Below are 17,666 nucleotides of genomic sequence, written 5' to 3'. Positions count from 1 at the left end.
GACGAGCTCTGCCATTTGGATCAGTTCTCGGAAGCTTTTACCGTAATACGCAGTTTATGCGCGACCGTCGAAATATATTGGCGGCTAGATTGACCGTGCTTTTCGACTTGGCGGCTGGCCTGACCGCAGTGGGACGTCGGGCTAGCGATTTTGCGAGCCCTGTAAATATGCCTTTATCGAAATCCTTAATGTCTTCCCCTGGCTTCATAAACATATCCATGAATTACGGTTTGAGTTGCCAGTAGGAGACAATTGTACAGTATGGGAGCTAAAAACACCTTCGCGCATGGAGCATTGCCTTAACCTGTATCAATCTATTTGACAAAGACACAAGGCCCGCCCCTTCCCTACTTCTGATTGGCTCATCGGTTAGAATGTGACTTGTTTGAGTCGTTGAGCGTCAAGCTGCTCTCTGACCTGCACATCTCAGAGAAATGACAGATCAATATCCGCGAACCTGATTTTTTTTCCCCCGCAGCCACAGTACGCCGGAAATCCGGCGTGGTGCCGGAACGCTATCACCCCTGTGATTGGTTGGAACACTGTTTGTTTTTCTGTGGAAAGGTTGGTAGTGCCGATTGTTTTTTTGGCATATCTCGGACCCTAGGCTGACCAGAGAGACGCGGTTTTTTCACAGACAATTTATGGGGCAGGCAGCAAGCGGATCGTGAAGAAAGGTCAGCTGAAATTGACACTTTATGTTTTAGGCTAGAAATCGCTGATACAACCTTTAAATGATGATTTAAAAAGGTTAGGAAAAAAAAGACAATTCGAATGCAATTTCTAAACATAGTTGGAAATGACATCTGTTTTGTTAAATACAGCAACTAATTTTCAGTCTATTGTCATTTCAACCTCTCACTAGTCATAGAGCACTTTATTTTGTTGTTGTTTAAGTGAGAGAACATCTTTAACTTAGTCCAGAGATGAGGGGAATTGTAATGTTTAATCGTTTTTTTTTTTATTACGCAATTAATTAAAAAAAAAAAAGTATAGATTTTTGTTTGTATTTGCTGTCAATTATAGTTCTAGTTTGACAAATCAGTATCAGCAGAACACGCTTACTAAAAAACAACAACAACAACACAGTATTATATGTGACCCTGGAGCACAAAACCAGTCTTAAGTCACTGGGGTATATTTGTAGCAATAGCCAAAAATACAGTGTATGGGTCAAAATTATTGATTTTCGTTTTATGCCAAAAATCATTAGGAAATTAAGTAAAGATCATGTTCCATGAAGATTTTTTTTGTAAAATTCCTACTGTAAATACAAATATATCAAAATGTAATTTCTGATTAGTAATATGCAATGTTAAGAACTTAATTTGAAGAACTTTAAAGGTGATTTTCTCAGTATTTTGATTTTTTTGCACCCTCAGATTCCTGATTTTCAAATAGATGTATCTCGGCCAAATATTGCCCTATCCTAACAAAACATACATCAATGGAAAGCTTATTTATTGAGCTTTCATATGATGTATACATCTCAGTTTTGTAAAATTTAACCTTATGACTGGTTTTGTGGTCCAGGGTCACATATGTCTTTTTATGTTTAATACTTATTCAGGTCAGTATTAAAAACAACGTGCATTTTGTATGATCCGTCTTATTTTGGTAAAATAATTAACATTTTGCAGATTCTGCAAGGTGTATGTACACTTTTGTCTTCAGTTCTGTGATGCCAAAATTCACTTTTGGTTTCAGGCCAGAATAGTATGTGGTGAAGCAGTGCAGTTTTAGTGTCATTTATATACAGTTATAGTGTTAATTAATATTGTGAATTAGCTTTCATTTTTATATTTTCTGTTTTTATTTTCATTGTAACTATTGTTTCATATGCTTTTGTCATCCATTTCTTTTAGATCTCCATATAGCTTCAATTTCAGTTTAATTTTTATTTCAGTTTTAGTCATTTTAGCACTTCAAATTATTTTTTAAATGCATTTATTAATCTAATATTTATTTTATTTCATTTCTACTTTAAGATTTTTAAAAACAGATTTAGTTACCAATAACAACACTGTTTACACTAATCATGAATCATGCATACCTGAATTTTTTTCTAAAGTAAGGTTCTATTTTATTTTGATGTGTGATAATTAAATTCAAACATAACACACTTGATCTTAGAACAGAAAAACACATTGTAAGGCGATAAGGGGAAAAAAAATGCCTTTTTAGGAATACTTCTTACTTTATTTATGGGAATAATGAGGCTGGGCTCCACTTTTGCTTGAATTTCTTCAGGAGAGTAATAGCATGAAATCTGTCCAGCCTTCAGCGCACAGTATAGCTTACAGTGGCGCTGCAAACCCTCAATGCTTTGCTAAATGGAAAACAAAAACAAAATTTAATTTTTAATTACAATTTTTACTCTGAATTGTTATGACATATATTCTTCCTGGAAAAAGACAAGTTCCTGTCTTACCTGTTGGCTCAGGTATCCGCTCATCATGTCTTGTGTCATGCAGTCAGGTTGTGCCACCAGCTTACAGCACAGGTTTCCATACAACGGCAGCCATGATGAAGCCTCCACTGACAGAAAAATGACAGAAATTCAAACAGGACCACTATGCCATCATTAAAATGTGATCATGTAGTTTGCTCTAACCATTTTGCAGGATTATAAGAGAATGGGACTGAAAAGATCCCTCGGCCTGCTCCAAACTCAGTGTGGTGTATGCCAACAAGGAGTATCGTGCACCTCTGTCACAAAAAAAAAAAAAAATACATTTCTCATTTAAAAAAAATATATAATTTAATTGTAAAGGTAATGAACATAACATCCATTCTTGCATACACTGGTATTGGATTTGACTGCAGGAAAGTGTCTGGGTCTCCTCCATCCAGAAGAGGGCAGAGTTTCCTGCCTGAAGATCTGCCAAAAGAGGTGCGCAGCTTCCTGGCCAGTTTTTTTGGTGTGTTAACAAAGGTTGTCTCCTCCTCCAGTCCACAGCTATACAGCTCAAATGTCAGTTCAAAGTCTGGCCTGGCTTCAGAGCTGTTAAAAATATTGAAACTCTGAAGCTTTGAACTCAAAAGACTGCAGTCAGGCAGTTCAAGCTTGTTTAAACAATATCATTTTCATATCTCTCAAATGACTAGATTTGAAGAAAGAAATATGGAAAGCTGAAAACTTACAAAATTTTGACACCTTCAAAGCAAATATCAGTCATTGTGGGATCTGCAATCACCATTTCAGTGTCAAAAATCTCTGAGCCAATCTTCATCAAACAGAAGACTGCCACCCGCTGTGCATCTGTTGGGTTCAGATACGTCAGGATAAATAGCTATATGAATATATTTACATACATATAAAATACAGTTTAAAATACCTGGTTTCCATTTTAATATATATAAAAGCATAATTTACTAGCCGTCAGTGTCACATATTGCTGCAGAAATAATTTCATTTGCTAATTTGGCGCTCAAGAAACATTTCTCATTATCAATTTTGAATACAGAGCTGCTTAATATTTTTGAGAAAAGATTTTTTGATGAATAGAGCAGCATTTATTTAAAATAGAAATCGTTTGTAACATTATAAAATATCTTTGTCATTTTTGATCAATATAATGCCTTGTTACTTGAAAAACTGAACATTTACATTTATTTATACTACAGGGCCGTTGAATGCTTGAATCTGATTGGCTGACGAACGTTCTAGAGGTGTGCATTATATTCAGGGAAACGCACGGCGAACGTAGTTCCAGGCAGCTTTAGACCGCAGTGCATGTCTATATCACTTCGCCATACGATTTCAGTTATTTCAAATGTCCTTACAGCCCAAAACAGCAAAATAACTAAAACCCACAATGACACTGGCCAAACTAATAAATACAGTAAACATCAGGATAAAAACGACAGATTATTTCCATGTTTTTTTCCACAATATATTACGTTTTATTATGTACGTAAAGCACAAACTCTATTTCTCTCGTCCTCTCTCACTCACCTCACAGACGCACACACATAACATTACAGTTTGCACTCGCGTTAGCATTCGCGCTAATGTTGTTAGCGCTGCTCTGACCATTAACAACTTAAAAACGACATGACAGCTCTCACACGCGAGGTAACAATGGCGTGGTCTTGAAGAAAATGAACTTAAAGTTTAACTGTTAGTAGAGACGATGCTGCCAGTCACCCTTGAGAGACACAGACATGAGAGAGGTAAAGTCATACACTTAGTTTCTCTCCCTCACTCTTTCCGTCTGTCTGCTTGTCTGTCGGTCTGTCTAAACTTCATTATTAACGGCATTATTTTGCTATTAACAGCCCAAGCGTCGTTACTAGTTCTAAAATGACGTTTTGGAACTAGCAACGAAGCTGTTGAATGAGCTGCGTAAGAAATTAATCCTACTCACAATAGCGTTTTAAGGATAAAACGGGGCGAATGTCTTGGAAATATATAATTTGATCGATTGTCTTGAGGTGTGGTAACTGTAGTATAAGCGGAATAATTGACTTCGGGCCGTAGAATTCTACGAAAATAATGCACACCCGAGGTGTAACGGCCACTCCGCTTCGCGTCGTGACCGCATCACCACCTCGGGTGTGCATTATTTTCTAAGAATTCTACGCCCCGTCGTCAATTATTCCTTACTCATTTGGCAGACGCCATTAACCAAATCGAATTACAATAGCAGAACTTTTGAATGGTAGTGTGTAAGCAAAACCATAAACCACATTACATTCATGACATTAGCAAGAACAGGATTTTTTTATATAAAAATTATAATATAAAATTATTACTCACTCCCTTTGCTGTTAAAATGTTCTGTATCCTTCCAGAACAATGGAATACGTAGGCCTAAAAAAAAAGAAAAGAAAGAAAATACATGAACCAAAGACAAACTGACATATTAATACAGACACAGTTACACTACCAGTCAAAAGTTCTTGGACAGTAAGATTGTTAATGTTTTTTTTTTTTTTTTTAAAGAAGTCTCTTCTGCTCACCAAGCCTGCATTTATTTGATCCAATGTGAAGCAAAAACAGTACAACTTTGAAATATTTTTTTTATTATTTAATACACAAAATTTCTATTTTAATTTATTTTAAAATGTAATTTATTCCTGTGATTTTAAAGCTGAATTTTTAGCATCAATACCCCAGTCACATGATCCTTAGAAATCTTTACAATATTCTGATTTGCTGCTTAAAAAACAGTTTTGTTTTGTTTTGTTTTTTAGATTTTTTTCCTTCTTCTTAGGTTTCTATAATGAATAGACATTCAGAAAAAACTACACTTTTTTTCATACACACTCATACACAGAAAAAACATTATAAAAGCCTTTATCACTTTTAGTCAATTTAAAGCAACCTTCCTTGCTAAATAAAAGTATCAATTTCTATAACCCTCTCCCCGCCCTTGACTAATATAGTGTATTATGTTTCAAAAGCATTTTATTTCAGATAAACGCTGATCTTTGGATCTTTCTATTTAACGAATGCTGAGAAAAAATTTCTAAACGGTTTTAAATATTGATAATATCCTTATATTAGAATGATTTCTGGAGGATTATGTGACACAGGAGACTGGAGTAATGATGCTGAAAATGTAACTTTGATCAAATGAATAAATTACATTTGAAAAAAAGATTTAAATAGAAAACAGTTATTTTTAAAATTGTAAAAATATTTCACAATATTACTGCTTTTACTGTATTTTGGCTTAAATAAATGCAGGTTTGGTGAGCAGAAGAGACTTCTTAAAAAAAAAAAAAAAAAGGTCTTTTGACTGGTAGTGTGTGAAAAGACAAATGCTGTTCCCTTACCAGATATGGCTACCTTTCCCTTACAAGGGATTTGGTCCAGAGAGTCAAAGGACCTAAAATAAAAGAAACAAGGTTTTTAATGACCATTTATTTCTTATAGATATGCCTGATAATAATTTACAATATTTTTTTTTCACTAAATACTCTGTCACAACTTGCAATACACCTGCTGCTCTGACCTTCTAATGTCCTGCTGGTCTTTCCTCCTTTGGGCTTCACTCATGTAGGCTTTAATTCGGGCATTACAGGTTAACAGACTCCTGGAAGCATCCAACACCTGCTCTTTTTTACTGCTGGCAACCAGAAGCTTGTAAGCCCCAGCTCTCATCCGCATCTCAAACTCCAACTTCTCCTGAATATCACAGTCCTACAGGAGGAATAAAATCGCCAGGAGAAATAAGCACATTTCTGGGTAAATAGACTAGATTGGATGAAAACGGCTCTACCACACAATAATTCCTAAGACAGGTGCATTATGATTCATGGAGAGACAAACTATGGGTACCACTGGTCTGGACACTGACGAAATGAGAATAATGCAATGAAGTAAGATCAAAACACCTGGAAGAGAAGATGAGCTCACTTTTTTCTAAGCTGTATACGGGTGTCAGATGAGAACCGACAATGACACATGCTCTGATGAAAGTGAGTGAGTGAAAGTAATGAAAGTCTGACTCATTCTTGCGAATCGGTTCCTTTGAACAGTTTGTTTTAAAACTTAGATTCAGTGATTCTTTTATCCATCCATAACCATGGTGTATTACATATCAATAAACCACACATTGTTGTTACTTGTGACTTTTTATGAATTCTTATTAATTGTAATTTCACGCTCTTTCATCTCACTCATCCGTTCTCAGACTTTAATCGGATTCTCGTTTGATTGAGTCAGATAATTTGATCCAGTCTAATTCGTGAATGGATCGGTTCCGAGAATCACTTCAACAGATGGATTGGAAAAGGTCCGACTCACAAGAAACGATTCGCTCACGCAATTGGGTGGTGAAGAAGAGTCAGACAAAAAGACAAAACTACCTAAACACTCGCACTTTCTAAATAGCAATCTTTTAGAGGATAGTGCGATGATGTTTCAGAATGCGCTAAGATAATTTTCTTTGTAACGTTACCGAATTGTGAAAATTCAATACAGAACACAAAACATAACTGAAACATGATCCCACGCTCCCATACACACACAGGCTACCTTTAGTTTCTTAGAAATGTGTCGTATGTACAACAAATTCATGTCCTTTATTATCTGCTGCGTGTCATTCACACTTGTGCATCGCTTCATATGTTCGTCTTTGCCCTGGGAAAGTATTTAATATGCCGGTTAGCCTTTACAATAACACCCACATTCCAGACATGAATAACCAAAACCGGGAACTTTAGCAACACAAACTCACCTCATTTGGAAAAAACATGCTTTCTCTTATTTTCTTTCTCTTAATCTCCATGGCGAGAGAGGAACACGACGATACCGTGGAGCGAGTGGCAATATTTCGTTTAAAATGTTGAATATCCCGCGGTGGATCCATACTGGCCTCTTCCTCAAGACAAGCCCCTCTCCGCACAACAAACCAACGGATTACACAACCGCCAAACGACCAATCAGCTTCTTTCAAAGCTCTCCGTTGCCTACACAACAGTTGGGCGATACCATTTTTAAATTCGGAAAGGATGTAAAAGCGATATAGCTAAATAGATTTGTGTATGTAAGTTGAATTTATTAATATATATCTGTGAAATTCAAAATAATTGTCGTAAAAAGTACATTTAAAGCATGTTTATGTAAATGCTTATGAGGTGGGTTTTTGTTATCATTGAGATTTTATGCTCACCTCCCCCGTCTGTCTTTAAATAGTTTAAACTGATGGTCTGCCGCACTGCATTCTAATGAATCCTCAATGTTCTGACTGAAGCTTTTCAGCGAGATGCTTCTGGATCTTTTTAGATCAGCTGTAATTTAACACATAATGCGATGACATTTTGCAAGCGTTTTGCACACGAAAACTGCATTCTGCATCACATGAAAAGAAATCAATGTCACCTCTGTCGCTGCTGTCACGCTCATTCTTGACAACGTCGTTAGTACCCAGATGACTTCATACACCTAGATATCGTTTTACTGTATCTCAATCAGAGAGGGTTACCACTGGGGTTCGGACAGAAATATCAAGCAACAGATAAGCCGAAGGATCAACAGTTTGATTAAGGGTCACAATTCACAATCCCATTGGAGCTCGTTCATTAAGGTATGGTTGCATGCTTAGTGTTATAGAAAATGTCAGCTGACTACCTGTCTGATTTCAGCCTCTGGCCAGTAGATCGCCTGCTTGCATAAGAAAATTTGCATACATTTCTCTATGGCAGTTTTTGTAAGATGAAGAAAAAAAACATAAGTTGTTAAAATGTCAGATGACAAGATCGTCGGTTGATTTAAGCATGTAAGTAAACCATTAAAACAAATGCATTTGATCTTATCACCGAGGTGTATGAATTTAATTTGCCAGAGCTTTGCATTAACCTATTTAAGTCGTGGATGTGCTGAAATTAACAGTGAACATACTTAAATAGTCGATGATAATTATCTTGTTATATTCTGATTTCTGAATGAATATATAGCACGCAGCCTAGTCGTGACAAGTGTTGATGTCAGATTTTTGTCTTTCTTTGTGTAATCAGTGATATACAGTACATTCATACATTGTGTCTGTGTTAGGCCTTGTGAAAACTTGCTAGATTAAAACTGGCCAAATTAGACAGCTAGGTTTGCAATGGCCCATTGCCAATATCTATAAAGAGCACAAGGTGGCCGATATTGTTTGGGGCAAATTGTCACAAATTTATTTCATTAAATCGCATGAATGAAAAATACCTGCCCTAAGAACCGTTTCACAAATTACATATTTTTTTGTTAATAAATAAATAATACAATTATTTGGATTAAATAATAAAAATGTGCATTGACAAGAACATTTTTACTACAAATATTTAAATTAATTATGGCAAAAACGGGCAGTTTTTTCAACATATTACTCAAAAATTACTACAAATATTTGCATTATATGCAAATAATGCACTTTGATAAGACAATTTTAAAAATATATATCATATAATATTACTCAGAAAGCACTACAAATATTTCCATTACGTGCAAATAATGCACACTGACAAGGCAATTTGAAAAAAATCATATAATATTACTCAAAAAGCACCTCTAATATTTGCATTAAATGCAAAGAATGTGCATAGAAAAGATAATTTGTTTACATATTAATCAAAAATCACTTTCAAAAATCTTTATATGCAAATTATGTGCTTTGACAAAATCTTTTACTACTCAAAATAATTACAAATATTTGCTTTAAATGCAAATAATGTACACTGACATGACAAAACTTTAAAAAATATTACTCTAAAACGTACATTGACACAACAGTGTTTTTAAAAAAAATATTAACATAAAATAACTGCAAATATTTGCATTATATGCAAATAATGTACACTGACAAGACAATGTTTTAAAATATTACTCAAAAATCACTAAAGATATTTTCATTATATGCAAATATTGTGCATTAAAAACACAATTTTTACATATATTACTTAAAGAGCACTAAAATATTTCCATTATATGCAAATAATGTGCATTGACAAGACAATTTTTACATATATTAAAAGCACTACAAATATTTCCATTATGTGCAAATTATATGCATTGACAAGACAATGTTTAATATTACTCAAAAATCACTACAATTATTTACATTATATGCAAAGAATGTGCATTGACAAGATCATTTTTAACATATTACTCAAAAATCACTACAGATATTTGAATTATATGCAAACATTGTGCATTGACTTCTCTGAATCAGTTAAGCAGACATTATAATCACTTCAAATGCATCGCTAAAATGACCAAATATAGATTAATTAATCAGATTGCCTGATGTATTTGTCTACTTATGTATATATATGTGTACTTATGACTCCTGTTTATGGTTGCAGAAGTGCCCAAAAGTTTTTACTATAAAGGGCTAAAACTCAAACTTGATTGAAGTTAAATGTTGCTTATGTCCAACATTATCATATTAAAATTGTAATAAAAAAACTGAATGCAGAATTAAAACAAAAAGATGAATTAGAAATTAATGTATGCTTAAGTGACATATTTTCCCTTGATTTTCCCAAACCAAAGGTCATCAACTTTGCCCCGCAGGCCCTGGTTTGTGCATCTCTGTTAAAAGCTATTTTTATATCCAAGAACTGGGGTGCCAACTCTGTAATATTTTTGTTGTTAGGTTATCTGTGTCATGCAGCAGAAATTGTGCACACGCAACACAGCGCTGTTTGGGAAGAATGGGCAGGTGTGTGGAGCCGGAGCCCCTCCTCAACTCCCTTTTCGTTGCCCGCGATGTGGAGAGCATGAACGTTTCCACACTCTTTCTTCTCTCAGAGCTCATCTAGAATACAGCCACCCGTTCCACACCAAACATGACATCAGCCTCCTATCCACAAGGGATCTCTGTAACACAGAGCGCATGGAAAGCTGCAAAACCTCCAGCTCCGACATGCATAAAGTACGTGATGCCGGCACGAATACTAACTCAACTGCGAGAGGAGAGCACAAGCACTTATTCGATGCTGACCAAAATCCATCCACACCCCCAGAGAGGAGCCTCAGCATTGGGGATGCATCGGCCGGAGCCGGACCCCTCTCGGCTCCTGTGGCATCAGTGGAGAAGAGGCTGGAGGGGATGATGAGGACAGCTAATAGCAGCATGGAACGACGTCTGCTGCGACTCAGTTCAGAGCTGGCACAGACGGACACGGCTATCCTGTGTGAGCGTGCTCACTCGCATCACCTGGCCCAGGAGAAACAGGAAGTGCTGGAGCGAGAGCGGGCCCTCAGCAGACAGGTAGATGCCGCTGTTATGGTGATCGCCACGCTAAGGCAGCAGCTCAGCATCTCGGAGCACGAGTTGGAAAGGAGAGAACAGTGAGTGAAAGATTTCACTATGTTCAGTTTTTTGGTTGATCAGTGTGGGTTATGTGTGATCTGATCTATACTTAACTCTATAAAGCCTACTGTATTATATTTGATATGCAAATTTCTAAATGATCAACATGATCAAAACTTTGCAGAAAGCCTGTTGTACACAGTCTGCCGCATGCATTCGTCGTCTGATAGTTTATACTTTCTTTAGCAAGTATGTCGTTTTAATATAATTATAAAAATGTCCGCCTTCACGTTACTAATTTTTAAAAAGTAAATGTGAGAATAACTTTTTTTATATATTGTTGGTTTTGTATTGATGAACACTTTGGACTGAAGCAAGTTAGGTTTACTTCATTATTGATAAATCATTTTTTTTTTTTTTTTTTTTTTTCGAAAAATCATTTTAAAATGTATGAAATATGATACATTTATTTGTGTGTTTCTCATTCACTGTATTTAATTTCTAAGCATTTATATATTGCCTTAAGACATATTATTGGGAGATATAAAGCGACAACTGATATTTATATTTGAGGTCAAAAGCTTACATCCCCTTTTCAGAATCTGCAAAATGTTAATTATTTTACCTTCAGATTCTACAAATTCTTTTGTTTTCCAGCAGTTTTGTGTATTTAAATCTTTTCCAACAATGACTGTATGATTTGGGATCCATCTTTAAACACTCTGGACAACTGAGGGACTCATATGCAACTATTACAGAAGGTTCAAACGCTTGCTGATGTTTCAGAAGAAAAAAAAACATGCGTTAAGAGCTGGGGTGAAAACTTTTGAACAAAATGGAGATGTGCACATTATTCTTATTTTGCCTGAATATTATATTTTTCATTTAGTACTGCCCTTCAGAGGCTACAGAAGATAGTTACATGTTTCCCAGAAGACAAAATAAGTTGCATTTACCCTGATCGTCAAATTCAAAAAAGTTTTCACCCTCTGGCATTGTTGGAAAGGGTTCAGATACAAAAAATGCTGGAAAACCAGTAGGGGATTTTTGGGACCAGAAGCATTGTTCTGATCAAACAAGGGACTCATGAACAACTATCACTAATAAAAAAAACATAGCTGTGGATCATTCAGGTAACAACACAGTATTAAGAATCAAGTGTATGTAAACTTTTGAACAGGTTAATTTTTACAAATTCAACTATTATTTTCTCTTGTGGACTATATGTAAAAATCTTTTATGTGAAATGTCTTATTCAGGTCAGTACTAAATAAACAATAACATGCATTTTATTTGATCCCTCTTATTTTGGTAAAATAATTAACATTTTGCAGATTCTGAAAGGGGGATGCAAACTTTTGACCTCAACCTGTTTTTGTTATATATGTAAATAGTTTGCTATACTTTTGAGTTCATTGATTTCCCTGCTGAAAAAAACAGCTAAAACCAGCCTAGGCTGGTTGGCTGGTCGTAACTGGTTTAAGCTGGTTTTAGCTGGTCTAGCAGCCTGGCCAGGCTGGTCAGGCTGGATTTAGCTGGAGGTTTCCCAGCCTAACCAACTAAGATCAGCCTGACCAGCCTGGCCAGTCTCGGAGAGTGGCCATAACCCCTCTAAAACCAGCCTGCTGACCAGCTATGACCAGCTACAACCAGGCTGGTTGACCAGCCAACCAGCCTAGGCTGGTTTTAGCTCTTTTTTCAGCAGGGTTATATTACAATCCATCAGCATTTTATCTTTTTGGACATATAAATATGAGCAACTACATCAAGTTGCATATTTTAGCTCAGTTTTTGGACCTGTGAATATTTTGTCTGTCTTTTTTCTTATTCTTACAGTGTCATTGTATGAGCGATAAAAGCGAAATGTGTCAATAGGATGCTTAACAAATACCTGAAATCTTTATATTTTTTTCTATATTATACTTTTTTATGCATCTCTCCTTTTTGTGTTGCACGGATGAAAGACATTCAAAGATATCCACCTTATTCTTCAAAATGGTATAACTTTGCACTACAAACCAGTGTTCATAAATATGATGAATTTAATGTCAAACAGCAAAACAGCTGTTTTGTACAGCTAAAAATAGCTGGACACGTATGAGACTGGAAGCCAGACCCATACAATTCACAAATGGCTGCGCCCACTCTTATGGAAAAAATAAAAGGGATAGGGTTGGAACAACATGAGGGTGAGTGTATTATGATGAAATGGAGAAAGTGCGCAGTCCTGCTGTTCATTTGTAACAAGAAACTGAGAAAACTGTACTAACATTTATGATTGTTAGGGGGAAAATATGAATAAAAGTGCCTCATAAAACAGTTCTTTGCTAACTACGTTTTTCCTCTATTGCAGGGAAGTTATTACCATCCAGAAGTTTCTGGAAGCAGCCGCGCAGCATGAGATGTGTGGGAAGGTTCGTTTGCGACGGTTCATTGAGAGCCTCCTGCGGAGGATTTCCCTGGCCGAGAGACTACTGGAATATTATCAGAGCGCTCCCCACAGGCATTATTGCACAGCTCACTCTGTATGTCACCAACATTTCCATACAAATTGTGTGTCATAACTATTTATGAATGGTTTTCAAACATTTTTGTTCAGTTTATTCTTTTTTTCTTGTCTTTTTTTAATACTTAATATATAATATAATTAATTTTGTAGGCTTGAATATCAATTTTCAATTAGGGTACTATATTTGAACAAACAAAATGCATTTTCAAACAACAAATCATGTATTTGATTAAAATAAAACATAATGACATTTTATAATAATTAAAAAAAATATCTTTAATCAAATCATTTCTTCCTTTTCTTACTTTTTTCAGTCTCCAAAAAGTTACACCACCATTTTGTACTTTGAACCAGAATGATTTATATTTAAGAATTTGACATGGCATTTTCATATGCATTTTTATTAGTGGTGGGCCGTTATCGGCGTTAACGTGCTGCGTTAACGTGAGACTCTTATCGTGCGATAAAAAAAAATATCGCCGTTAATCTATTCTCACATTTGGGTTGGGAGCTGGGTCTAAACTACGCAAGCTATGATGACTTTCACCTTGATAGTTTAACGCGGATGTATACCGAAGACTATAGAATATGGTCGCGCGTTCAAGTCTCCTCCGCCAAAACACAGACGGGATCGCGTCGTCCTCCATTCATAAAAACCGAATCTACTATAGCGAAATGCCACGTAAATTCGTCGTTTTTTGGATTCATAAATCAAATGTTGGTCAGTCACTTAATTCAAATCGTGATATGGACTAGTGTATGTGAAAACTGAAATGCAAAAAGACCGTTTTAATATGAATCCGGTATGTTCTGTTTGCCTAGCTGTATGTATGAATGATGGAGACGAGCTTTTACTACACGCATACTGAAACACACGTGACGCTCCCGGTAATTTTTGGCATTTTCATCTCACATGAACAGATAAACTCAATCTCCAAAACTGCTGTGAGTGTCACTTTTACCGTTTCATTTGAGAAAACTAGCATCATATCATACTGTATACACAGAAACTTCACGGCAACCTGTCAAAATAAAAGTACGGTGTAACATGAACGTAGAAGTAGTGGAAACGTAGGGGAAACACTGGCTACCATAGATATACATACGTAGATGTATATTTTTATCACACTGTACAACAATAATACTGTTTTTTTTATTACAGTAAGGGCTAAATTTAGGGTTGGGTAGGGTTGACGTTAAAAAAACAATCTAATAGGTAGAAAAAATAATTTCATTGTTAGTTAGTTAGTAAACAGTACATCTTATTGAACATAATTTATTTTCATCAACAAATTATCATAGAACAGCTTTATGAGCTTTATGATCCATTCTCAAAGACTTACTTTTAGTCATTATTTGGGTAGCACACATATTCTGAATGCCTTCAGCAGAATTCAAATTAGCCATTTTAATCTAGATTAATCTAGATTAATTCCAAGATTTAATCTAGATTAATCTAGATTAAAAAAATTAATCTATGCCCACCCCTAATTTTTATGCATATGAATTCATGCATTCATATGCATTTTACTTCTCTCTGTAGTCAAATCTGTCCTTTGACGTGATTGGTTATTGAATTTTGTGACGTAGCAATAAAAAGGGCCGTTTCAAACCACATTTCTGGGACAGCCTTTGGGAAACCACAGTTTTAATACTAAGCAATGGTGTTGATTAATGGATTGGCACATGATTTGTCTAAAAGCATATTAAAAACACCACAAAGACAAATAAACAACATAAAAAAAACTTGATTTTGACAGGGGGACTTTAAATGAGGAAGAGGAAGTCATTGACCCGTACTGATATAAAAAGGGAAATTCAATAATGAATCACCTGATATGACCCACTTGTACGATTTTCCAGGATTGCAATAATTAAGTTCTATTTCAGAAATATGTCATCTCTCTGCATTTCTCTCATTTGTCATTATTTCAGGTGCCTCTGCCATCAGAGCTCGGTCCACATAGAATAACACAAAGCAGGTACTGAATTATTGGTTTTACTTTTAGAAAAAAAAATCACATTAGCCCAGTAATGAGTAATTCATGAAAATATTTAACCTTTGGTTTCTTATATAAATATTGTCCTTACTTGACTCAAGATGCTCATTTGGCTTGTAGTAGACAAGTTGTCCACTCTAAGTAATTCATGAGATCCTATCAAGACAGTGGAAGATCATGTTGCCCTGCTATTAATAATGATTAGCCTCCTTTTCCATTGAATCAGTCTAAATGTGGATGATGATAATATATTATAATATCTTAAATTACTGTTCTTTGACTGCAGGTCTTCAGAAGACCATCTTGAGCAGGATGAAGAGCAGCAGTTACTTGGTCAGTCTGGATGGGGACTGTCTAAAGGTTCTTCTGGAAGACTGGGTTATAACAGCTGGTCCCAGCGGAGGAGGTCAGATGGGTATGAGGTTTAGGGACAGAGGCGGCACTTAGCAATGAATATACATGCAAATAACACTATTTAGAATATTACTGAAGTATGTTGAATATATAAATAATCATACAGTGGGATCCAAAGTCTAAGACTACATTTTATAGAGAAATTATCATGTGTATTCAGGATACATTAAATTGATTAAAAGTGACAGAAACAGAAAAAGAAATGTGAAAATTATTTTTTGAATAATTTAATGAATAGCAGGCTTTAGGACCCCACTGTATGTAAATATGAGATATACAAAAGCCCAATAAACAACAGTGATGTCCAACTGCAGATGGCAGATTAGTTATTTGATACTTATTTGATTCTTGAATGTAATTATGGTCCATCTTTAAAATATTTCAATGAAAAGATTGGCTGTAGAATGAACACGTGGTGAAGCTGCCCTTTAATTCCAAAAGATACAGCTGTCATTACAGGTTGCTTACATGAAGGGAAGCTATAGTTAGTAATGTTACATGCTTGTTGTTTTCTAACAAACACTACTGTTCAGGAAAATGAATGTAGTCATATTATCTAAATACAGGATGATGTTAAAAACAAAACCTGTGTTGCACTGGTCAGATCTTTTGCCACTTTAAGCTTGTAGTTTGTTCACAAACTTTCTCTCATAGAAAATGCACTGTTTCAGCAAGAAGAAAAAGGATGTAGCAATTATCGAAATCATTTACTTGAGTCTTTTCTTTGAAAGTGCTGTTGTGTATTTTAAATAGTGGTGCTACATTCTAAGGGATGAATATACCCTGCTTATGTTAGCCAGCTTTATTAAAAGGAGAGAACACGGAAACTTTAACAAAGAAGAAAGCTCTCTTTTGTTTTAAAACATGCAGCTATTGGAACATGTATAGATGTTAAGTGTTCTTAAATGTATTGCCAAGAAGTTTAATAATGGGTCCTTTTTGCCATCCTGTGCAATTGGAGCAATAGCACTTATAGTCTTTGGCTGAACTGTGAAACAATATTGTAAAAAGAATGTATTTTAAAAGGATAGTTCACCTGAATATAAAAATTCTATTATCTTTTACTCACCATAGTGTTCTCTAAAGATAGTTGTTTGGAAGCCCATTTCCGCCACTGAATAAAAAATAACCTCTTAAAAAAATTTTTTTTTTTTTTTTTTTTGCAATTGTAAGTTCACATCTCACACAATTTATTTTTTTTTTTATCTCAGAATTGTGAGATATAAACTCCGAATTGTGAGTTATAAAGTCAGAATTGCAAGATATTAACACAATTCTATGAAGAAAAAAAAGTCAGAACAATTCTCAGAATTATGAGATATAAACCGGCATTTGTGAATTATAAAGTCAGAATTGCAGGATATAAACTCGCAATTGCAATAAAAAAACTGAATTGCGAGATACAAACAATTCTGAGGAAAAAAGTCAGAATTGCGAGTTTATATCTCTCAGAATTGTGAGATATAAACTCACAATTACGAGACAAAAAGTCAGAATTGTGAGTTTATATCTCAATTCTGCCTTTTTTTTCTCAGAATAGTGGGAAACAATCTTGAAATTCTGACTTTTTCCACAGATTTATGCGATGTAAACTCGCAACTGCGAGTTATAAAGGCAGAATTGTGTGATATAAACAGGCAAATTGGATCAGAATTGCATGATAAACTCGCAGTTGTGAGTTATAAATTGCAGGATATAAACTAGCAATTGCAAAAAAAATGTTAGAATTGTGAGATACAAACAATTCTGAGAAAAGGTTTGTATCAATTCTCAATTCTAGCTTTTTTCTCAGAATTGTGTGATGCAAACTTAAAATTTAGACTTTTTTTCAGGATTGCGTGCATGAAATTCAGACTTTTTTCTCAGAATTGTGAGATATAAACTAAGTTGCAATTTATATCTCAATTCTTTGAGAATTGTGTGATACAATCTTGAAATTCTGACTTTTTCTCAGATCCGTAAGATATAAACTCGCAACTGCGAGTTATAAAG

The 17,666-nt window shown here is 35.1% G+C and overlaps 2 protein-coding genes across 2 annotated transcripts in view; one reads left to right on the top strand and one right to left on the bottom strand.

The window, feature by feature from the left end:
- The window catches only part of rtkn2 (rhotekin 2), a 14,035-nt gene extending 5,984 nt beyond the window's left edge, over window positions 1-8,051 (bottom strand). Inside the window, exons 1-10 of the mRNA XM_073826584.1 lie at window positions 8,014-8,051; window positions 7,191-7,422; window positions 5,964-6,151; window positions 5,785-5,837; window positions 4,763-4,816; window positions 3,145-3,262; window positions 2,804-3,004; window positions 2,615-2,709; window positions 2,432-2,538; window positions 2,198-2,329 (exon numbers count right to left, since the gene is read on the bottom strand). Of these exons, the coding sequence (XP_073682685.1) occupies window positions 2,198-2,329; window positions 2,432-2,538; window positions 2,615-2,709; window positions 2,804-3,004; window positions 3,145-3,262; window positions 4,763-4,816; window positions 5,785-5,837; window positions 5,964-6,151; window positions 7,191-7,422; window positions 8,014-8,051 (1,218 nt within the window). The remainder of the gene's footprint in view (window positions 1-2,197; window positions 2,330-2,431; window positions 2,539-2,614; window positions 2,710-2,803; window positions 3,005-3,144; window positions 3,263-4,762; window positions 4,817-5,784; window positions 5,838-5,963; window positions 6,152-7,190; window positions 7,423-8,013) is intronic.
- A 2,052-nt stretch (window positions 8,052-10,103) lies between these two features.
- On the top strand, window positions 10,104-15,688 carry znf365 (zinc finger protein 365). Its single transcript, XM_073826583.1, has 4 exons — window positions 10,104-10,789; window positions 13,105-13,276; window positions 15,196-15,242; window positions 15,547-15,688. The coding sequence occupies exons 1-4, from the start codon at window positions 10,104-10,106 to the stop codon at window positions 15,686-15,688; spliced, it is 1,047 nt and encodes a 348-aa protein (XP_073682684.1).
- The last annotated feature ends 1,978 nt before the right edge of the window (window positions 15,689-17,666 follow it).

The sequence above is a fragment of the Garra rufa genome, chromosome 21 (assembly GCF_049309525.1).
Source record: "Garra rufa chromosome 21, GarRuf1.0, whole genome shotgun sequence".
Classification (NCBI taxonomy): Eukaryota; Metazoa; Chordata; class Actinopteri; order Cypriniformes; family Cyprinidae; genus Garra; species Garra rufa.
The sequence above is the reverse complement of the archived record's forward strand: the minus strand, read 5'-3'. Positions and strand labels throughout refer to the sequence as shown.

Excerpts from the sequence above, each read along its gene's own strand:
- znf365 (XM_073826583.1), top strand. The coding sequence starts at position 10,104 with ATGCAGCAGAAATTGTGCACACGCAACACAGCGCTGTTTGGGAAGAAT. Across the intron at positions 13,277-15,195 it reads ATTATTGCACAGCTCACTCT|GTGCCTCTGCCATCAGAGCT; the intron begins GTATGTCACCAA and ends TCATTATTTCAG. Across the intron at positions 15,243-15,546 it reads CATAGAATAACACAAAGCAG|GTCTTCAGAAGACCATCTTG; the intron begins GTACTGAATTAT and ends CTTTGACTGCAG.